The following is a 23,713-nucleotide window of genomic DNA, read 5'->3' as shown; positions in this document are numbered from 1 at the left end:
CTGCTTCCTGCTGATTTGAAACAAAGCAGGAAGGGAGAAGTTGGAAGTCAGGGTTACACACAGTGGGAGGTGTAAGTGAAGAAGCATTCAGTTAGCTATCATCCTGGAGACCCCTTGAGGGAGCTGAGGAGGCAGGTTGCTAGGAAAGAAATAGATTATTGTCATTAGTCTCATGAGCAGGGCTAGCCATGGGAAGAGTGATAACTGCCAGAAAGAATGGGTCAGAGAAGTGCCCTGGTTGTACAGAAGAGGCAAGGGTGGATGAGCCAGATGAACAAGCAGACATGCCCTAGAGTCTGGAGTGGTGGTACCAGCAGTGATGTTCCAGGAGCCTGGGGAAATGGCATGCCAAATCAGGAATACAGGAGCCATCATATCTGCTGTTTCTCTGGAGGTGGGAAACGGCCCCATCCATCCTGTAAAAGTGTCAATGAATTAGGAGATAACAGGGTTTTTATAAGTGGGCGTGTGGGTGAAGCCAATCTACCAATATTCACCTGGTTGGTGTCTTCAGTTGGTGCAGTGGCTGTTGGTATATTTGGAGGGCCTTTGAGGGTCTGGCCTTGGCATGAATCTGACAGAGGAGTAGATCTGTGTAGGAACCTGTGAGTGCTTGTAAACCACTGAAACAGATTTATATCTTGCTGTTATAGCAAAACTATAGCTCTGGGTTAAAAGGTATGAACGTTTTTCCAGGGCCTGGTTTCAGCCCAATGGAACACATCTTTAAATCTATAACCAGGGGAAACTTACTGAATGAAAGTGGTTGAGTGAGTGAAGGAGGAGGAGTGAGGCTTCCATACCCTCTCTAATGCCAACTTGTTTCTAAAAGCTGGGACCAATAAAATACACAGAAACCTTGGAGTTGGGGAGAGAGCTGTGAAACTGGCAAACACCATCAATCTGAAAAGTATGTATAAGTGAACAGAAGTGAGACACCTTTCCTATCTTTAGATAAACAAATCTTAAATCTGTTTCTTTTTATCTAATTTGCCAGGAGACACTAAGAGCAGTATTAGCTCTAAGAGAATGAGGCCTTTGAATTTTACATAGAGAACTGGGAAGGCAGCTGAAGCAAAGCCTGGTCATCAAATTGGATCAGAGATCTGAGAAGAATAAATTATACCTAAGTGCAGACCAAGCAGCTTCTGAATCTATTGAAAATGACGGGGACTGATCCATACCCAATTAGCCATACCCAGGTCTCCACATTGTTGGAGGCAGAAGTATCAGAGCAGCATCAATCTTCAGCCACCAGGCCCCATAAAGTGAGTTGTGTTTTTTTTTTTTTTTTTTGGTTTTTTGGTTTTTTGCTATGGAAGAGGGACATAGGGAAGACTGATCTTGCTTTGTGTAGGCAAAAGGGATGCAATCAATTCTCCGATGTCCTGCTGCTTGTCCACAGACTGGGCCAGCTCCTGGCAGCATGTGTCAAATTGGGGCATCTCGCCCAGAGGTCAGCATTGCCATAATCCAGGTGGAGACATCGTGGTGACTCATAATCTTCTTTGGAGACCTTGGGTCACTGCTAGGATCTGGGAGTCTCTGTCTGATATAACAAGCTTTTTTAAAAAATTAACATTTTAAATGCCATATTCTGCAGATCTCTGAACATTTGAAGACTGTCTGTCTATTAGGTATGAATGACTATCAACTTGTGTTCCCTAACAATTAGCGTCTTTTTTTTTTGTTTTTTTTTTTTTTGTTTTTTTTTTCGAGACAGGGCTTCTCTGTGTAGTTTTGCGCCTTTCCTGGAACTCACTCGGTAGCCCAGGCTGGCCTCAAACTCACAGAGATCCGCCTGGCTCTGCCTCCCAAGTGCTGGGATTAAAGGCGTGAGCCACCACTGCCCAGCTTCTTAGCATCTTTTATAAGACTAGGACTTACTGTCTCCTGTGAAGGCAAAGAAGCATGACAACAGAGGTCAGGGGAACAAAATCAAATGTTATTTAGGCTTAATTTTGAGAGCATATATGGATCCACTTTTTCAGCAAGGCCATGGAGTTTCTAATGACCCCTAAGCAGTTCACATAAAAACACTGCTCTCTTGAGATCTTTCATAGGTCCCCTGTTAAAGGAATGATAACAAGGGGGATAAACTGAGCAAATTTTAGCTCAAGGTCCCTTCTATTCTGAAGAACTATTTTAGCTAGAGAGGAGAGCAATTCCTCTAAATGTGTAATGGATTTTTCTAGGGAAGTGATATCTGTATCCACTGCCATTTTCAAGGCCCTGTAGTTTTGATCTGATCTTTGAGTACAGCCAGATTATAATCCTGAATGACTTATGATTTATATAGAAATAATAATTGTTTAAAGCCATATAATACTTCTTTGGTCCTGTATAAAGAAGGTCAAGTGTCTTATTGTAGAACCATCTTAGTTAAAAAAAATCTATCAATTGACAACTCTGGGTCTAGTTTCTTTGTATATTAATGAACATTAGGTAGCCATTTTGTCCCCTATGCCAGAGGGTTTCCCTTCAGCTTAGCCTTTTAGCCTGTTTTGGGAGCAGGGACAATGTACTCTCTTCTATAGCTGCTTCAAGCTGAAATAGGACACAGATGGTCAGAGCCCAGGGAGGCTGAGAGGCTAGTCAAAAGTAAGGAGGGAATTTAGGAAATGGGGTATTTATCAGAAGAATGTGGTCATGTGACCTAGCTGTAGAGACAGGGAACAAATAACATAGGCTGGTCCCTGGCTCACAGTTTGAAGTTAGCAGCTGATGCCTGGATGTGTCAATCAGCCAAATGGAAACCTGCTGAGACAAGTTTAAACTAGGAACAGAAGTTAGAATTTATGAACTTATTTGGAACTTTTAGTCCCACAGCCTTAGTAAAACTTGGGAAAGGAAGCTTGAAAACTCAAGCTGTATGGCTGTACTTATCTGGAGTCCTTTTGACCTCTGTGAAGTGGATCCAATGACTTCTTTTGATCCTCTGAGGCTTATATGAATTATTATTTTACAAAAGGACATAAAAGTTTTAGATATATTAGTATTACCAATCAGTATTGAAATCCATATATAGAAAAGCATGTAATGGGTATCTGTAAAACAGAAGGAGTAGACTCATATTTTTGAGTCTTAGCAAAATTACAGATATGTGCCAGGCGGTGGTGGCGCACGCCTTTAATCCCAGCACTCGGGAGGCAGAGCCAGGTGGATCTCTGTGAGTTCAAGGCCAGCCTGGGCTACCAAGTGAGTTCCAGGAAAGGCACAAAGCTACACAGAGAAACCCTGTCTCAAAAAACCAAAAAAAAAAAAATTACAGATATGTATTAAAAATATGTCCATTTTTTGTTTAGAGAGAGCCAGGTACAGATTGGATGGAGGTGTCTTTGGCTTGATAAGAAGGTTAAGTTAATATTTAAAAGACAACAAAAGAAAATCGAAAACTTTGAGCTTGTAACCCAAATAGTATCAGAATTCTATTAATGTTAGACCCTAAACTTTTGAAATCTTAATATAACAATATTATAGAAGGGGAAAGTAATCTAAAGTATTTAAATCATCTATTTATGTCTTTATAACTGTTATTTATATCCTGAATCATTTTTTGAGACCCTCAAAGTTTGTATGGACTTTAATATCTTAGAACATTTTTATCAAGAGATACCTAATAGCTTTAGAAAAAGTGAGGCTTGACTTTTATATATAAAATGAGCTGACAAGTTGGTCATAGCCTTATAAATTTCAAAGTCTTAAAACTTTTTAAGAAAAGGTTTAAAATCCCTCAAATGTCTTTCTGTAATATTAAAAATAAAGTACCCTCTTTTATTTTAAGAGGGAAAAAACATGGCATAACCATAATCTAGCTACAACAATATAAACAATCTAAAGTTTGTTATCTGGGATTTTGTTCATAATCCTCTTGGATCACTTCTTTGATCCCATCCTTGGTGGCAGATACATAGCCTGCCTTCCAGATCTCAGCCTGTTCCATTTTACTGTGGCTTCTGGAGGATATCACCTGGCAAAACTGCTAAAGTCCACCTAGGTCTAGCTAAGGAAGAGCCATAATCCAACCCTAGAGCCAGCTTTTCAATGAAGAACAGCATAAAACAATTTTAACATTATTTATATCAAAAAGACATTTGAACTTGTGCTAACCCAAATCTAGTAATCATAACTCAGAGACAAATTCTGAGCAAGCTCTGCCCACCAGCATGGGAGCGGATCCTTGCGACCCAAACAGTCATAAAAACAAGTTTCTATGGCCACAGGAGCATGCTGCCCGGCCCACAGGGAACTGCAAGCCTGGTACTGCCATTCTCCCGCAGCTGCCTGGGGCCCCTTCCCTGGTTGGTAAGAACTTGATTGGGCAGGAGGGATGGGTGGAGGCTGAAGCAACACACACCCTGCCCATGCTTGAGCCACAGACAGGATGTGGCTTCTCACTGCCCTTACTAAAGGTGGTAGTGGGGTCACATGACCTGTCTGTCTGTGACCTTAGTCAAGATGGTGCCCTGACCATGTGACTGTCCTCTGGCACCTAACCTCGTGGTCACATGTTTTATTTTTTTATTACAAGAAATACAGAATGTATATGGAACAAATTCAAGCATTTAAAAGGCAGTCAGCATTTGAAAGGCCACATCCATGTGGCTACATCAACCACACATTTCCATCTGTACATAAGAAATAAACTTTTTTAACAGAATGAGGAACAAAACTCCAAGAAACTGTCAGCTGACCAACTTAAAAAGCCAGGGATAAGAATTTACAGTATAAAGAATGAGCTATAGGACTGTAGGTATAGACTGAGAGGCAGTAGGATAGGAGAAAACAAGGAAGAAGCAGAAGACAAGAGAGGCATCCTGACAAGTGGCAACAGAGGAGGCTGGGGGGGGGGGGGCTATGCTCTGTGCAGCTCACCCCAATGCCATGGGTGGCAGCAGCGGCCAGGAGCTGGGAGGGAAGGAATACAGACGGAACAGGACAAGACATTTTCAGTGAAAGCGTGAAAACTGATGTATAAGGGGTGTGAGGCCAAGACTAACTGTCAGCCATTAGAGATATGGTGACAGGCACATTTTGTACAAGTGAGGTAGAGAAATATGAGATCTAATGGCTTTAAAATCTTGGGCATCCCAAAGATTGAGGGAGACAAGATCCTCACCCATGGAAAATGGCCAGAAGGGAGGGGGCTTACCAATTATGGAATGAATGTTGAAGGTTCTCAGGTTCTGAATGATGTTTCAGACAGCCAGCAGCCAGAAGAAAGTGCTGGTAGGGCCTGCCGAGTGATGGCACCAATGTTAGATACTGCAAGAGAGAGACATTGGCAGGATTGAGACAGGGTACCCCACAGCGGGTAAGAGACAGAGATGCCATGCAGACAGTGCTCAGTGGAGACTTCTATTTGGTGGGGGAATGAGAGAGGGGAGAGGAAAAGAGAGATAGAGAGATGGAAGAGATGAGAGGAAGAGAAAAGAGAGAAGGAACGTGCTACCTCATGGTGAGGGGGGAGAGAGAGTGTGAAGGGGGTTGGAGTCCTTTCTTAAAGAAATGTAGGATGGCATCAAGATACTGGGCAGGCCAGGGCATTATCTGCTTATTGGCCAGGATTCCAGGAGGTGGGTCTGAATACTACAGTAGCTTCATGCCTAGTTGGTTCCCCTGTATCATTGTACAAAACCATGAGTACCAGTCTCAAGATACCCATTCATTGAAAGTACCCAGACTGACCCTGGCCCCCCAACAGCAGGCTGCAGACTTGTGTTTTGGCCAAGTCTAATGGGATCCTCTCTCCTGTTCCCTCAGTGTTCTTCTGGAGGATGGGAAGGCCACTGTGCCCCTTCTGGCAGAGAGACTGACCACGGAGCTCATCTCACACATCTATGTAAGCCTGGGTGGCTGTGTCTGCATCAAGCTGAACTGGGACTGGGATGATCCTGGGAACATAAACTGGTCAAGATCTCTTTGCACAGACATGTTGTTTGTGAATTTGTAACTCCAGCATCAGAAGGATTTTGCTGGTTTTTGCTGCCGTCACCCTTAGGTTCTGAGGCATGGCTGTGAACCCTCATTCTGGAGCTTATCTTGAGAGCTTGAGTTCAAACGGGTTCTTCAGATAGAAGACATGTTCACTTTTCTCTGACTTGGTGGAGTCTGCATCTCAAACCACCTTAGTTCTCCACCTAGAGTGTTGAGAATACTCAGCACATGTGGATTTAATGTCTAGATCTGTATGAGAACTGGCTGTGGAAAAAAACTCAGCAGTGATCTTCCCCTGGGCTCCTCCTGTGTTCAAGGTCTTTCTGTAGTCCCCAGGACGCAGGTGGAGATCCAGGCATCTGAGGACACCATGATCTTGAGTGACTCCCTCTGGGACTCTTAGATGCAGACAGAAGCAGGTCTGTTCTTGCTGAACTCTATGCCTTGAGACACCTGGGGATAGCCTCTTCCTTGGAAACAAGAATCCTCAGCAGCTTTTGACCTGGTGAAAGAAACACAGAAGTTTAGGAGTCTTTTGTTGTTATAGGAGTCTTGTATTGTTATAACTTCCCCTGTTTCAGAAGCTATTAGAAGGCACTTTGTGACATTTCTCTGAAGAGAGTTCATGTCAATGTTTAAAGAAGGAGGTTCCTCTGGGTGGCTCTTTTAGGAAGCAACCATGATCAGTGGACAGGGTTGCATTCCAGATGCAGGCATGGGCAAACCTGTTTATAAATGGATGCTTCTCAAGTGCTGCTCTGCACCAGGGAAGTAATATCAGGACTTCAGAATGCTTCCCATGTGTCATGGTGACTCTGTAGAGCAGGCTTGGGACACTCCCAGTCTATATTTCTATGTCCCATTCACCTCTTTCCATTTCAGAAAACTCTGCCTTTGTTAGAAAATCAAATAAAGAAGTGTCACCAGACTGCAAGTGAGGAGCTGCAGAAGTATGGTGCAGACATACCAGAGGATGACAATGAGAAAACTTTCTTCCTGATTGAAGTGAGCATTGTCCATAATTCTGGGCATGATGACTGCATCACTGTCTACACAGGAATCTCTTTCTGGTGCTCTTCAGATCTCATGCTTCCAAGGCTGATGGAGATGAATCCTGTCCATTTAGTGTTAAGAAGGGAGTCAGGATAAAGAGTATGGTTGAGTGCAGGGTGGAGATTGTAGGGGGCATTTTCATTTCATTCACACTGACAGAAGAGTTCTCCCTAAGGATACCAAAGGAAGAGGAAGAAGGGAGGTATTTCCTGTTGCAAATGTCCCTCCTTAATACCGTTCTGCTGGGCCCAGGAGAGGAGGTGGCTCACCCACCTTCAGGGCACACATGTCCTTTTACTACCTTGACCCCATGCTTGAAAGATCTCTGCTGATCCTGATGTTTTTCTTCTTGACAGAAAATCAACACTTTTAACCAGGACATCACTGCCATAGTACAAGGGGAGGAAAATGTGGAGGAGGGAGAATGTTGCCTGTTCACCAGGATCCTAGATGAGTTCTTATTGTGGAATAAGGAGATCGAAAATATTTCCCAAAACAGTGAGTATCTTGTTCAATCTGGGTTGTCATCCTTAACAATCTTACACTCCATTGTTATAGACAATAGGAGACCATCACTCACAGTTCTGGTTCCTAGGAGGTCCCAGGTCAAGGCACCAGAAGTTGTGACTGGTGAGGTCTCCATCTCTGCTCCCAAGATAATATCTATCCTGATCCTCATGTGTGGAGGATGAGAGCCAGTTTTCTCTGGCCTCTGTTATGAGGACACACACACCCTCTGTGAGAATGGAACTCTCATGTCCTACTAACTTCTCAAATGCCGGCCTTTCAGTGCCAGTACGCTAGGAATGAAGTTCAACTTACAAAATTCAGTAAGACACCAGATAGGGAACTGTCAACAAACCAAAGTGCAGGTGCCAGCAAAGATCAAGTTGGTGAACCAATGAGTTTTCTTGGGTTGATTTCCAGGAATATGGATGAGGAGTTACTTACAGGCATAAAAATGACTCAAAGACAGCTGTAATCTCAGAGCCCACTCCAGCATGGGTGATGGCTCAGGAAATCTGGAGCACAGGGCACAGACTGTAGGCAGCCTAACAGTTTAGCGAGGAAGTTCAGGGTTGTTCAATTTTTCTGAGGCTATGCCAGGCAGTTTAACTAGTCTCTGCTTCTTCCAGGCAGCTCAGCCTATCTGAGAGTGAGTCTCAGAAGTCCCTATTGTTTATACACACTTGGGGAGAAGGCTTGGTGAATCTAGTCAGTTCCAGGGACTTTCTGAAGTCATTGAGTTGTTGAGTTCCTGAGTTTAAGGAGCTTCCCAGGAGGATGTAGTTGTTTTCACCTCCTTTCTAACTTCCTGTGCCTTCAGGAGCATCCCTCCAAAATGGAAAGTTTTAATCTTAGATGAAACTGCTGCCTGTCCAGGGACTTAATCCTGGGGCATCTTACTATGTTTCTTTATGGCAATGAGAAGATAATACAAGTGCAGGTAGCACCCCACCTCATCTTCATAGCTTCAAAATCTGAAGCAGAGAGAAAGTACTACAAATCTGTTCATTGATCACAGATCTGTGCTGAGAAAGCTGCCATGGTGGAGGGGAATTCCAACGGACTTTGCCTTCCCTAAAGGGCCTTGATGAAAACATAGAATTGGTTTTAACCAACCAGAGGTTTTGACAAAAAGCTTCCCTTGGCTGTGAGTGACAGATGTACAAAGTGGAGTATTCTATCTCCTGCAGGCTACATGTAGAATCCATTAGCCCCTAATGGAGGGTATGTCAGGTGGTCAGGTTGGGTAGCAATATGCCTTTGTAGAGAGCCTTATGAGACACTTACTTAAAGGCTGTGACTCCCCATGTCTCCACAGTGCCCACCATTTCTGCCTTACTCACCACTACTAAGTCCAGACAGCTGAGGCTGACACTATAAGCCCTGCAGTGTGTCCTAACTCCAGGGAAGAGTCAATGTCCTGTTCCAAAACTTAGAAGTGCCTGCCATTATATCTGATAGAGGGGGGGCTAGAGACTAGAATATGAAGCAGCTTTACAACTCTAAGGTACAAGAACAAGATCCAATTAGAAAACAGTCAAAACACTATAAAGATGTTTTTCTAAAAAGAAGATATACAAATGACTAACAGGGGTTGGGGATTTAGCTCAGTGGTAGAGCGCTTGCATAGCAAGCACAAGGCCCTGGGTTCAGGTCTCAGCTCTGAAAAAAAAATGACTAACAAAACACTCAAAGTCTGCATGGCCCATGGGCATCAGAAATGCAAATGAAAACACAGGGATAATTCCTGTCCCAGCCCCGAGGGAAGTTAGAATCAGAAAGGCAGACACCAGCAGGTGTTGGAGAAGAGGCAGGGAAAAGGAAGCCGTGTTCACTGCTGGGGAACGTGAAATGGTACAGTTGCTGTGGGTTACAACAGTGAGCCCTCAGAGAGGCAAACACAGGATGCCCACTTCCACTCCTTTTCCTCTCCAATAAGAAAAAAAGTCAAACATGCAAGTCCTCTTACCCTGAACCTGGCATCTTCTCCCCATGTCTTCACAAGTCCTTTACTCTGGATATTTATGTGTCCTTGTCAGCCTCTGTAAGGACACAAGACACAGTGGATTAGAGACCACCCTAAGAGACTCCTTTCTACTTAGTAATTTCTTTTAAAAACCTTCTCTGCAAGTAGTCCCCTCCTGAGGTGCTGAGTGGTTAGGACCACAGAACAAGCATTATCAGGGAAGCAATTCAGCTCTTAGCATCTCTCAGTGGAGTATATTAACCCAAGAAAGGCACAGAAGGAGTGCAGATACAAGGTATAAGGCTGGTGAGCCTTGATGACAGGATACTGAGTGAAAGCCAGCAGGACAGTCACAGTGGCCTGTAGTATGTGATTACTCAGAATACATACATGGTGTAGACAGACGCAGAGCAGAGGCTGCAGGGTTGGAGAGAGGGCAGAAAGGGAGGCACTGACTGCTGGTGAGAGCAGCAGATCCTGGAGGTGACAGAAACTTCACAGAATCAAGGGTTAAACTGTGGAGCTTGGCTCACAACTCTGAATATATTTATAGTCTTGTTTAATTGTAGATGAATTTCTAAATGGCCTTATTAAATAAAAAACACAGAGCCAAATATAGGGGTGAAAGCCTTAGAGAAAGAAAATAGGGAAAGCCACAGCTAACCTTACCTCACCAACTCCGCAGCTTCCAAATGTAAGTTACTTCCTGTCTTATCTGCGCCTTTATTGCCTTGATGTTCTGCCATCTCATTGGCTGTCTTAGCCCAGGTACCTCACTTCCTCTTCCTACACAGTTCTGTCACTTAATGTAGGTTTGTATAGACCTCCAGGTCTCTATGGCTGGTATTGAGATTAAAGGCGTGTGTCATCACGTATAGCTCTGTTCTCTGGTGTGGCCTTGAACACACAGAGATCCTGCCTGCTAAGGGATAGGATTAAGGGTGTGTGCTACTACTGCCTGACTTCTTTGTTTACTTAAAATGGCTTGCTATTTCATCTGATCTCCAGGCAAATATTATTAAAACACAAATAACATATCACCACATTTCAGCACAAATAAAATATCACCACATTTAATCAGCTGGTTTTCTTTTAGGTAAAAATATTCTGATGAGCTGGAGTGATGGATCAGTGGTTAAGAGCACTGGCTGTTCTTCCAGAGGATCTAGGTTTGATCCCCAGGACCTACATGGGGACTCATAACCATCTGTAACTCCAAACCCAGGGGATCTGAGGCTCTCTGTGACCACTGGAGGCATAGTATGCACACTGTGCACAGACATACATGCAGACCAAACCATACATATAAAATGTAACAATAAAAAAAAATATATAAAAAAAACCAGTTCATCACAGGGGAAGCTGGGGCCATCTGAGTCTGCTCCCCATTTCCAGTAGTAGGGAGAAGGACTAAGTGTTTTGTGTCATGAACAGGGAGGTCAAGTCACACTGGGGCCATCCAGGTGCTCACTAGCCCTGTCCTTTCCTGCTGAGGGACACCCTCCTCCCACTCAGCTCTTGATGCCATCTAAAGGCCACAGGGCCTGTGAGTCATATGCTCTGTCTCTTCCTCTTTGGTCAAATCCAGCTGGATTCAAAAACCCACATACTCAAGGTCTTTTTGAGGCCATGTCTTCCCCTGGTTTCCACCCGTTGGATTCTGCTGTAGTCTCTGGCTCTGAACTTGCCTTTTGCCTCAACTGAGGGAAGTGGCTTTGATATTTCATTCTTCTCTGTAACCCCAAATATTTTCCAATTTGCAGATATTTATTAGCTTCACTTTATCTCAGTAAATTCAATAAGAGCAGAATGGGTTCATTTAGAACAATCTGCAAGATGGTTTTTTATAAAACAACTGATGGTCACCTCCTATTGTAGATTATGATGTTTTCTGTAAAGAAGTCCAGAAATTTGAAAAACAGTATCGAGGACGAGACATGCCAGGGTTTGTGAACTACAAAAAATTTGAGAACATCATAAGAAGTCAAATCAAAGTCCTGGAAAAGCCAGCTGTAGACATGCTACACAGGGTCACTGGTGAGTGCTGTACAGGGTCACTAAGAAATGCTTCTGTTGCTCTCAGCCATTTTTTTCTGGAACAGAGGACAAAGGCAATGCTGACCCCAGAGCTGTCCTCTAGGGCTGGGTCTAGGTAGGTGGCAGGGTTTCTGTGCTCTAGATGCCACTGTGGTGCTCAAGAATTCAGTCCATTCTCACCCTGTGGGCACAGGGATTTGTTGTCAGAGGGTAGAGTCACCTAACCTCCTAGGTCCTTAGCTGGAACCTGTAAGAAGCACAGCCAGAGTTCTTCATGTAAAGTGATGACTACCCTTAGCCTACAGCTATATTTATATTAAAGAAAGTTCTCTAGAAGCCTGAGTGTACCTCCCTCATCATTGGTGAGACAGGAAAGAAAGAAGGGAGGGAGGAGGAGAGCACCCACCTCCCTCACCTCTACCCTGGTTTTGCGTCTACACAGAGTGAACACATCTTAACCACTTACTGTGTTAAACTATTTTTTCTCTCTTCAATCAGAAATGGTACGAGTCGCCTTTTCCAGGGTTTCTGAAAAAAATTTTGCTGGGTTTTTTAACCTCCACAGAACTACCAAGGTAAAACCAAGTGTGTATTATTTTTAAAGCATAATGAACAGGTGTTCATTATGGTAGAGAACAAGTGTTTTGGACTGAGACTATTTCTCCTTTCCTGTGCTTGTTTGAAAGAGGCTTAAGCTCATGCTTGAATCTTGTTGATGAGGCTACTGCTGCCCTCTGGCTAAAGTGTGGGCAGGGAGAGGAAGGAGAAGGGGGGAGGAACAGAGATGAATGCTGAAATCCACAGTACTCTGTCAGGGAGGCTCACAGGACCATGTACAGGACGACACTCCTGACATTGAGTTAAAGTTGTCAGATGTGGGGCACAGGGGTGACATTGAGATGGACTGTGGGAAGTAAGACATTTATTAGAATAGTTGTTAGTGTCACAGGCAGACAGACAGACAAACAGTCTACCAGTGACTCTCAATCTGGCATGGGTCTGAAGAGAAATCAGGCCTACAGAACAGACTCAAGCTCCCTTCTTGTAAGTCTCTGAGGAAGGGGGAAGGTTTCACAACACTACAGTCAGGCTCTCTGATATCCCAACAGGCAGAAGGGAAAGGAGGGGGGATGTGGCCACTGGTAATCACCAGATGATACCCATCAGGAGCCTTTTGATGTCCTCTGATGTGTGTGATGTGTCTCAGAAAACTTATTTCCCAAGACAAGAAATGAATCCAGGAATCTGGGATCCTGTTTGCTTAGTAGGATAGCTGACACTCTGTGAGGCTGAGGAAAGGGAAGGGTTAGTGGAGTCCCAGGGCCAGGGTAGCAGTCTGGGCCGGTTTCTAACAGTTAGGATGCTGAGTATGAAATTGTCTGTTTAGAGGGACACAGCAGAAAAGAGGAAATGCCTCTACCTCCATAGGGTCTGACATGGCCAAGAAACTCAGCCCCTGTCCAAGCAGACAGGGCCTGTGCAGGTGGCCATTGTCTCTGCCATTCTCCTGCCTAGGCCACAGCTAGGATATATCATAGGCCTGTGATCCCAAAGTGGAAGCAGTGAGGCCTCCCTGGAAGGTATGGGAAATGGGAGTAGCAGCTGCAGACACACTCAGCACCAAGCTTTGCATGTCTTATCCCTGCAACGGTCAGGTCAGGATCCTCTCTAGGCAAAGCCTGTCCTCCATGGCTGACCTGAAATCCCAGGACACGAGACACATAGGAGGTGACTGACCTAGACTGAGCCTTCTTATCTTTGCACACTCTCTGGTGGAAGCCATCTCCTTAATGTACATGTTAAAGTGCCTAAAAGAGCAGGGAGAGTGGTTGTGTCATGGCTGATAATCCATACAGGTCCCTCGCCTAGGTTTTTCCTTATGTCTCCTCTTATTGTGACCAAATATCTGGTAAGAACAACTAATGAGTGTTACTTGGGCTCCTGTTTTGAGGGGATATAGTCCATTGTGACTGGGAAGGCAGGGCAGTAGGAACATGAGGCAGCTAGTCACATTGCCCTGTTCAGAAAACAGATGAGTGCAGTGTTCAGAAGCCCAAACTATATAGGATAGCATTGCCCACATTAGCTTGAGTCTGCCCTCTCACCTAAACATCTCTGGAAATACCCTTACAGACATGCTCAGAGACAAGTCTCCTGAGGGATTCTAAACCTAGACAAGGAGCCTGAGAGAAGGCTCAGTGGTTAAGAATGCTTACAGCTCTAAGAGGACATGAGTTCAATTCCCAACACCCACATCAGGTGGCTTCAATCATTTGTAACCCCAGGTCCAGGGAATCCAGTACTTTCTTCTGGCCTCTGTAGGCACTTTCAGGAATATGGTACACACAAATGCACGTGACACACACATACACATACATACATAAAATGAATAAAGAAATCTTTAAAAATAAATCCACTCAAGTTGACACTGAAGGTTGACCTTTAAATAAGGAGCTACTCACACCTGGCTTAAGCTTCCTCTGGTGTCCACCCTCAGTTCTGGGTGTAGCATAGATGAACTGAGCAAGAGGGTACAGGGAATACTCACAGGTAATGACTACATTTGTTTCTGCTGGTTGATCAGATGCTTGTCGACCTGTTGGGTGTCCTGTGTTCTTACTCCATGGCGAGCATTTCTTGATGACTGGTGGCTTACATTTCTCTTTCTTTGCAGTCCAAACTTCAAGACATCAGATTAGAACAAGAAAAGGAAGCAGAGAAGATGATCCGACTTCACTTTCAGATGGAGCAGATTATCTACTGCCAGGACCAAGTTTACAATGGAGCCTTGCAGAAGGTCAGAGAGAAGGAAACTGAGGAGGAGAAGAATAAGACAAAGTCGAGTGCCTTCACTTCCTCTCAGTCTCAAGCTTCACAGAACTCATCCATGGCTGAGATCTTTCAGCATCTAGATGCATACCGCCAGGTAAATATGTGAACCCCTTGGAACTGGGTTTTAGGCCATTTGTTTCCTTTGTTTCTGTGTCTTTCTGTGTAGAATATGAATCTGCAAGGAGGATTCAGGACAGCTCAGTCCGGCAGTTCTGGGTGATCCTCTAAGAAGGGAATTATAATTCATTCAGATGAACAGGTAGCCTAGAACCACATACATCTGATTTTTATGGTCCTTGTGATCCTGACTGTGTAATTTAGACTCCCAGAGCATCAGTTTTCTTTTCTATAAGATATATTTTCAGCATCCCAAGCATCTGTGATGGAGTGTAGGGCCCTTATCACAGTGTTGGAATGCCATGCACTCATCAAGTGGAAGCCAGGTCCTGCCATCTGTTTGGTGGGGCACACATTACGTAATCCAGGTACAGCAGGTCCTACTCAGCCAAAGCCACAGGGACCTGGAAGCTACCACACAGGGAAAGTTGTGGTGACCTTCTAATGTACAGACTTCTGTCACTGGCTGCTAGAAGACCAGCTTTGTCATATGGCCAAGCACAGGGCTCCTGGGTGTTATGGCTATGCATCTGTAGATATTAAGTTTGCTCTCTGTCTCTGGGACTTTGATGATTCTGGGGAACCTCACTAAGTGGGATGGTAGAGTTTTTATTCTTCCGGCCTTACTTGTTTCTCAGAGCATAATGTCCTTAATGTCCCTACATGTCATAGCATGAATCAGGGCTTTTTTGTCTGCAGATATGATCTTTCCTTTTAGTCAAGGCCCTATTCCCATCCAAGGCACAAACATCTGGATCTCTGGGGTCTCTATACCTTCTATTATCCCCCATATGTGAACCTCAGGCCTTCCCATTGGCCTTTGGAGACAGGCCTCACCCAGGTTGTCTGTGGTTAGAGAACACATAGCCTGTTTCCTGCCATGACTCAGGGTTGTGCCTAAGCTGTGACTAGCTGCTCATCACTTGCTAGGCATCTTCTAACTCTGGTGTCTTGTGACACATCTGCTTAACCATCCCCAGAGGGCTGTGGTTGTGGTAATCCTGTATCCTAAAGAAGGAAAATGAGAACCAGAGAGGCTCTAACCTTGGGAAACCACCAGCACGTGTCATCTAACTGAGAGAGCAACCTGTCTGAGGGGAATGGGGCTGACAGCTGAGAGAGAGGGTGGAGCAGGTGAAGTCTGACTTCCTTCAGGCAGCTCATTTAGGACTCTGACTGCTCTGCTTCCCTGCTGCCAAGAAGCCTGGGTCTTAAGGACAGGCAAGCAATGTTCTCAGCCAAGAGATCAGCCATTTGGAAATGGAGGTGGGGTGTCTCTGTGGACCACATTCCAGTACATATTACTCTTTTCCATTGAAACTCATTTGATTGATGGTCAGGGAAACTGGTGGGATCCAGAGTCTAGCAGACACCTTGGACCTGCTCTGCCAGGACACTGAGGGGGATGAGGCCTGTACCTGCCAGGATCTCACTACTCAGAGATGACCTGGTATCAGGTTCCCTGTGCCTCTCCCTCAAGCCTTCTGTTTCTCCCTCTTCCAGGAAGCTTACAACCGCATCTCCAGTCACATTCCTTTGATCATCCAGTATTTCATCCTGAAAATGTTTGCTGAGCAGCTGCAGAAGGGCATGCTCCAGCTCCTGCAGGACAAGGACTCCTGTGGCTGGCTCCTGAAGGAACGCAATGACACCAGCGAGAAGAGGAAGTTCCTGAAGGAGAGGCTGTCAAGGCTGGCCCAGGCTAGCCACTGGCTAGTCAAATTCCCTGGTTAAGCTGGCCCTGCCCTTCTTTGTGTATCATGGGCAATGAGTCCGTGACAACAGGTATCCTTGCCTTTCCTGGTAGCTAGCTATACTACCACTCTTTAGCCTCTGACCTGGTATTGGGTAGAGGATGCCACTTTTCTGATATGACAATGGCTTCAAGCTCAGATCCTTTCCCACCTTGGCCTCCACCTTCTTAGCAACCTGTTTCTATGCACCCTGCCAGGAACAACTTTTGATGAATAAATGGTCCATGATCTTGGGAGCTGCTTATTGCAGTCCTAATAAACCACTCTTGACACTTGTTTGACTCACTTTTAATTGGGGGAAGGGTTTGCACAGGACTGCAGGGAATAGAGGGCAATGTGGGAGTCCAGCTCTAACCTGCTCCCACCTATTGAAGGGTCTTGGGTGGTGGAGAGAGGAATGAGAAAATATCAGATAGAAAGATAGACCTAGATGATGAGGAGAAAGACAGAGACACAGGATAGCTTCGGGAGGAGCTGGGTCAAAACCCAACAGAACAGAGGTTTATTCCAAAGGGTTTTTTATAATATGCCAAAGGGAGAGGCAAAAGACCTCCCCCTTGCAAGATCAAAGCACACCATACAGACAAACACCTGGTAAACATGCCTGTGGCAAAACATCTCCTTATGTAGCCCTGCTGTGTAAAGCAAGCTGAGACTCTCTGACCTTGAGCAAGGCCTTAACAGAGAGCCTCTCTGGTTCCCCACAGGGCAAGTAGTAAATATGTGGACCACTAAAGCCAACTCCCTCCAGAATTGGGGACCACGGAGGGTTTACTTCCTAGGAACTACAGCAATTGGAGACAAACTGGAAAGACAAACTGTTAAACACTTGCATTCTTTATGCACTGGGCACTGGCCTGCAGGGAATATAAAGCAGTTCCAATGTGAGGAGAGGCTGTAGGAAGCTCTGCACACCCAGCTCTGGTGGAGAAACCACCCAGGGTAGGACCAGGTCAGCTGAGGGAAAATATCCTCCCTACAGGAGAACTGCAGAGTCCCTTTGTGACTGGGAGATGATTGGACACAAGCCTCACCCTCAGATTGACTCTCCTAGAACTCAGCTCCAAATCCACACTGTACTTCCTGCCTTCAAGGTTAGGAAGCCTTGGGTGCAGTCACAACACTAGCCGGGGATGGATGCCCAATTGAGGTCCTGACACCAGGTCCATTGAAGGAGCACTAAACCATCAGGAATGCCAGAACTAGAAATAGATCCCACCCTAAATGTCTCCTGACCCTTGAACCTCTATCATCTCTGACTTGGGAGGTTCTAGAATATGCTTACAAGAGGGATGCTAGGAAGACAATGGCCACTTCCCAGTTCCAAGGTCTGGGATGAATGACATCAATAGGCCTCGCCAGTGACTTACTAATTACTATTGCCATGGTCACTGGAGTTTCCAGAGGCTGTCCATTAACCTGAGCATGAAGTACTTGAGCCTCCCATCACAGAGGATTCTGGGAAAGTGAAGTGGGCAGGCAGTTTAAACATCTCTGGCTCAAGCTGTGTTCCTCCAGTTGACACAGTCTTGACATCTTGCTCTGGAGAGTAGCCCAGTGCCTAGTGCCTGAGGCCATGATCATGATTTATGCCCAGATCCCTCCCCTGTATAGTCCCTACCTAGCTCCATCTTCCAGGCATATTAGATTCTGATGGACCAGAAACTGTCAGAGGCATCCAAGTATCAGATGTACTTTGCCTGGCTGCACTAGTTTCCTGGATATATATAGAGAGTGAATGGCAGGCAAGAGTCTATGCTACAAAGAAGGGAGTTTATAGGGAGGTAGCCTGCTGGGTGTGATTCTCCCAAAGGGCCAGGAGGATGTTCCTTTTGTGCCATGAAAAACAAGTGTCTGGGCCCTATCCCTGTGGTCAGAACCCAGAATATGAACTCTAGGACACCTCTATGAGATTCTAGCACTGGGAGAGGCCAGGCTCAGACCAAAGCTCATCAGTGCCTGTAGGATGACAGCTATGTCCCAGCTATTGTCACCTGCTATGTGACACCTGCCTGGCATACTCCTCTCAATGATGATAGAACTTGCAGTTTATCTTTTCCTGGACCTTCACTCTAGGAAGGGTGAATATTATAGACTGGGCCTTGGTGACTATTATGAAGTGGGGATGTTTAATGCAGTAAGGGGAGGTCTAGACAGATCAGAACAGGTGTGGTGATATTTTATTTGTGCTGAAATGTGGTGATATTTTGTTTGTATGTTAATAAATAAAGTTTGCCTGGAGATCAGAGGAAATAGCAAGCCATTTTAAGTAAGCACAAAAGTCAGGCAGTGGTAGCACACGCCCTTAATCCGATCAGTTGGCAAGCAGGGTCTCTGTGTGTTCAAGGCCACACTAAGGAACAGAGCCAAGCTTGGTGACACACACCTTTAATCAATCCCAGTACCAACTATAGAGACCTGGAGGTCTGTACACACAGGCATTGACAAGGAAGTGATAGCTGGGCTTAGAGCCAATGAGAAGGCAGAATAGCAAGGCAATAAAGGTGTGGGTAGACAGGAAGTAGCTCACTTTGGAAGCTGCGGCATGGTGAGGTAAGGTTAGCTGGTGGCTATTCCTATTTCTTTGATCTCTAAGGCTTTCACCCATATATTTGACTCCATGTTTTTTATTTAATAAGACCGCTTAGAAATTTGTCTACAAACAGGCTGCAGTAGAATGCCTCAGTTTTTCAGAACACTAGGGACAGTATGCTGCAGGAGCTGAACTCATGTTGTGTGATGGGAATCCATATGAACCTTGTTTTGAAGGCCTTGTGGACATGATCTCAATGCTGCTGCTTTCTAAATCCTCTTCAAGTGGAACAGACACTTGTCACCAGCCAGGCAGCAGACCCCCACAGAAAGCCAGGTCTCAAGGAGGTAAGTTGATGTGAGTGTAACCCAGTAACAGGTGACAATGAGCCCAAGAAGGACACAGCTGTGGTGCTGGCTTATCAGATCCTTTATTCTCTTCCCAGGGAACCTGCCCTGGTATCCAGGTCAGGCTGTGTTCCAGCTTGTGCCTCAAGTACCACCATTGCAGGCTGATGCACTTGGAATGAACCAGCAGGTCCCTGGGGGACTTCTAAGCCTTCTTTCCAAGTACAAAAATTAAAGCCCTTGTCAAACACTGTACCCACCCAAGTGAACCTGGGCCACATCACACCATATAGCCAATCCTCTGCACGGTGATTGGACAGAGTTACACCAGGCAGGTATGCCTCTGGAGCCACAGCCTTGGTTGGAAAATAGCTTTGAAATCAGGGGCCCATATCTGGAGAGAACCCCAGGATCATGAGCTCAGGGCAGGACTGTCACCCCAAACTCAGCCAACCACTGATCATTTCAAGTGTGGATTCGAGTCTGGATTCATCTCCTTGCCCAGCTATGAGAAGCTGCCAATGTGGATTTTCACTCTAATGAAATGCTGGGTTAATTGATACTCAGAAACTCAATAGTGTTTAACTACACCAACATCAGTGTTTCCCTCATCTGGTTGCTTTTAACTTAATCTTTCAAGTAAAGTCATCATCATTCACAAATGAAAATGACCTAAGATGAAATTTTCCAACATGGCTAAAGCAAACATCCCAGCTTCTTTCCCCAGGGTAACACATTAAACCAGCATCATTCGTCAATGTCTCCAATGTCTGGTTTGTGAATTTCTCTTGCAATGTCAAGCCAGAAATCTGCAGCTCTGAATGGGCATCCCCAGTGGAGGCCAGCAGCTGGCGCTTTGCTGTTTCAGCACACTGACGCCCTAAATTGGCTTTTTGTGTGTTTGTATTTTCATCATAATTTCGCTGCTGCACAGCCCTGAACAGTGCTGCATATCTGTGATACATCCTCAGCCCAAGAGGCAGAAACATCTAATGGGATCATGTTTGGGAACGTTTGTTTGGGCTGAGCTGTGCAGCTGATGGCTGCAGGTTCAATGTGCTTGCCCAACATCTGGTAAGTTCTGGGTTCCATCCCCAATACCACATAAAACCAGGTGTGGTGATGCATGCCTGTGATTCTAGCCCTCTGGAGGTAGAGGGAAGAAGGTAGGAAGGTCAAAGTGATCATCAGCTATATCAAGTTTGAGGCTTCCCTGGTATACAATAAGACCCTGGTGGAGGGGAGACAAGAATGGGGAAGAGAAAAGAAAAGAAATGGCGTCAAGGCAGAAACACACATGTGCTAAGAATGTCAAGCAGAGTGGCTGTTAGCTCTTGTGTAGGAGACTATATCCAACTTTCTCCTGCCGTAGTCCCAAATGCAGGGAAGAGGAGTAAACAACGTATGAGGCGGCATCTGTGTCACCATGAACCTTCTGAGGTTTGGGGAAGAAACCACAGGGTACAGATGCTGGACTCAGTCTGAGTCAGGTTGCCTGAGAATGTGGAAGCTTGGAGCTGTGTCTCCAGAGCTAAGGGCATCCACGTAACAGCTGGCATAAATAGGCTTTACCAGGTGCCTGCTCTGCTCCTTTACAGGGCTCCAGGGCCAAGGGGCTGTGAGGGACTGGGGTGGAGATGTGGTAATGGTGGCTCCTGGAGTCTGGCTTTGGGGGTGCTATATTGGAGAGCTGGTAAAGCTCTTGCAGGAGTCACTGGAAGATATTGGAAGAGTCTAAGCACAGGATCCAACCAGAGCCTGCCAGTGCTAGGCTGGTGTACTGACAGCGTCACTCTCCAACCCAGCAGCAGCACTGGCATCCTTCCCAAACTATCGCAGCCTGGCCCTGCTCCTGGGGCATGACTACAGAGTCAATGAATAATGGAAAAAATTATAAACTTTATTCATATATTTCACAGTGGAAACTCAGAACAGACACAAAGCAGGAAACAACCAACCAAGAGCACAGACAGGGAGAGCTGGGGAGGGGACATGTTCTCACACTTCAAGGCGCTTGCACATTTATTCAGGCATTGCATCTGAAAAGGTCCCTAGGTGCTGCTCCCAGAGGAAGCATCACAGAGTGCATGACCCTCCCCTGGATGGGAGTCCCTTCCCAGAAAAGATGGAGTTCCAGCTATGACCCATCCACTCCCTTCTGGAGAACCAGGCAGAGGGAAGAAGGCAGAGCCTCACCATAGGTAAGACATTCATACTTCATACTTGGTAATTCTGGCACGGTCTTCCTGGTGTAAACCCAGGGCCAGAAGAGAACATAGAACAATGACTTCCTCTTTTTCATCTTTGTCCCAAACTAAGAACTTCTACAGAACAACCTCACCACCTGGAAGAGGTCTAATATCTGAGGCACAATCACACAGTCCAAATGCAGGTGAACACTAGACATCCATCCAGACTAGTGCTCCAGGAGCAGTGAGGTAGTAAGAGAAGAAACATGATCCAGAAGCAACATTACTGGAATCACATGTCCCTGATTCTGATGGACCTCATCCTTCAGGGGACTAGCTGAACTATACAGGATCCATCAGGTACCAGGTACTGAGTACCGGTACTCCGTACCAGGTACTGAGGTGAGTCTCAGGCTCTGAGAGGCTGAGAAAACAGTGTGGGGAGCCAAGAACCAGACTGAATGACACCATGTAGAGTTCACCCAAGGGACAAGTGGGCAAGGGGAACATGTTGACATTAGCTTCTTGCTCTGAGGGCTCTGCCTAGGCTCTCAGCCTGGCAAAAGCTCTGTTATGCTTAGAAGTGGCTGTTATGTCAACATGCAGGAGAGAGAGCCCTTTGCTCCCAGCCATGTTCACCCTGGTTGCTAATGGAGTCATTATAATATGACCAACCCAGACTATACACAGAGTCAGGCCACAGGCTATAGTAGCTCTCTTAAGATGTCTGTCCCAGGGCCCAAGGCCCTGCCTGGCTTCCCTACTCTTTGTTAGGCCATCAGGCTATTCAGAGGTCACAGTCTTTATTCATCCAAAAGAGGCCTGAGCATGAACCAAAAAGGAGAATGAGCATGACAGTGCCATCCTCCTCTGCATTTGGCCCTATGTGCCCAAACCCAGCAGGATCATCATCCCTTCTGGATGGGAGCCACAGAAGTGGCCTGGGGTGGGGCACTGAAGCCCTCACAGGACCAGGGAGCGCAGTCAGACAAGTCACTGTTTAATAAAGTGAAAGGCCCTTTGAATCATCTCAAAAGGTACATTGTGCACAGGAGTTAAAAATCAGCCCCTTGGTGTTCTTGCAGAAGGGTGTCGAAGACAAAAGAAGTCAGAGCCAAAGGCCACGTGGATTAGCTGTTCGTCTGTGCAAACAGGAAGAGGAGATAAGGTTACTCGCCTAAGACAGACAAAGCTGTCTATTTCCCCTGGTGATGTGAGAGACCCAGAGTCTGAGCACAGGCCTCACAGACTTCTGCAGGTTGAGCTCAGGTCACAGGTGCAGGAAGCACATGGGCCTCTGCCCAGAAGCTTGCTTGACTCAGGACACACTCTACCTAGAGATGTCACTTATGGGGTCTTCCTTTCTTACCTGTGGTGTCCCCTTCCTCGGGGCCATGCTGAGTGGCCTTTAGGCTTAAATAGACCTGCTGGTCAGCTCCCTCCATTCTGCCCCCTTCTCTAGCCTCATCTTTGTGTCCCTCAGCATAGTCTGGCTTTTCTGTTCCCACTTCTGCCTCTGCCAGGAGAAGACTTCCATGGAATGATGTGACACCCTGAGCCCAGGTGTCACTTGCGTTGACGTGGTCAGGCCTCATGACTTGGTCTTAGTCCTCCTTTATCAGACAGATACTGGGATATATGCTCTTTCTCTAGGAACCCCTCCTATGAGCGCGTGTCTAAGCAAACCAATATTCTGATCCCTGGGACGGAATGGGCTGGGGCTCCAACAGGTTGTGTAGATGACCCAGGAAGGCCGGCTCACAGGAACCCCGTCTTCTTCCTTGCTGTGCAACCTCCCCTGGACCCAAGTTGGGGACTTGAGATCTCTAGCCGCCCCTTTCTCTCTGCATGAAGGCTGCCCTAATGACCCTCAAGAGACCTCTGTGAGGAAGAGTGCCATTCTGACTATTCCCTCACCCAACTATGTGAGTGGATGAAGGCTGGATGGGTGCCTGGCTCTGCTGACCCTTCACTAGAATGGGGAGCCAGGAAGGTTCTATGAGTCCAGTTCTGCCATCAGCACTAGCAGGGAAGCCAGTGATGTTGATGTGTGCTACTGCCAGAGGTGTTCAGGCATCATAGGCTCAGGGGTATAAAGGGATTGGGAAACCAAAGGGATGGGAAGGGGGACTCTGGAGCAGAGGGGTGAAAGGTGATCCAGGAGCAGTTCAGGCCTTGAAAGTGTCTGTTTCCTGCCATGGTGCATTCCTCCCAGACCTGTGGCTTGAGCTCAAGGAGATAGATAACCCAGGAATTAGGAAAGTTACCCTCATTTGCTGGTAGATCCAGTCTGTAAATACTGTCACGTTCCCGTACACTCCAGGTCTGAATGCCTTGGCACAGCCAGAGCCCCAGCTTGTGTCCCCAATCAGCCACCAGATGCCATTCTTCAAAGTAACCAGTGGCCCTCCACTGTCTCCCTGGAGAACATAGCAAGTTAC

General features: G+C 46.0%; 2 protein-coding genes across 2 annotated transcripts in view; one reads left to right on the top strand and one right to left on the bottom strand.

The window, feature by feature from the left end:
• The window catches only part of LOC131922722 (interferon-induced GTP-binding protein Mx2-like), a 36,377-nt gene extending 19,899 nt beyond the window's left edge, over positions 1-16,478 (top strand). Inside the window, exons 8-14 of the mRNA XM_059277563.1 lie at positions 5,764-5,842; positions 6,820-6,942; positions 7,347-7,488; positions 11,342-11,500; positions 11,999-12,075; positions 14,175-14,426; positions 15,953-16,478. Coding sequence (XP_059133546.1) covers positions 5,764-5,842; positions 6,820-6,942; positions 7,347-7,488; positions 11,342-11,500; positions 11,999-12,075; positions 14,175-14,426; positions 15,953-16,183 — 1,063 coding nt within the window. The 3' untranslated portion in view covers positions 16,184-16,478. The remainder of the gene's footprint in view (positions 1-5,763; positions 5,843-6,819; positions 6,943-7,346; positions 7,489-11,341; positions 11,501-11,998; positions 12,076-14,174; positions 14,427-15,952) is intronic.
• A 4,553-nt stretch (positions 16,479-21,031) lies between these two features.
• Positions 21,032-23,713, bottom strand: part of Tmprss2 (transmembrane serine protease 2) — a 38,869-nt gene continuing 36,187 nt past the window's right edge. Inside the window, exons 13-14 of the mRNA XM_059277233.1 lie at positions 23,540-23,692; positions 21,032-22,414 (exon numbers count right to left, since the gene is read on the bottom strand). Coding sequence (XP_059133216.1) covers positions 22,403-22,414; positions 23,540-23,692 — 165 coding nt within the window. The 3' untranslated portion in view covers positions 21,032-22,402. The remainder of the gene's footprint in view (positions 22,415-23,539; positions 23,693-23,713) is intronic.

Source organism: Peromyscus eremicus, chromosome 12 (genome assembly GCF_949786415.1).
Source record: "Peromyscus eremicus chromosome 12, PerEre_H2_v1, whole genome shotgun sequence".
NCBI classification, from domain to species: Eukaryota; Metazoa; Chordata; class Mammalia; order Rodentia; family Cricetidae; genus Peromyscus; species Peromyscus eremicus.
The sequence above is the reverse complement of the archived record's forward strand: the minus strand, read 5'-3'. Positions and strand labels throughout refer to the sequence as shown.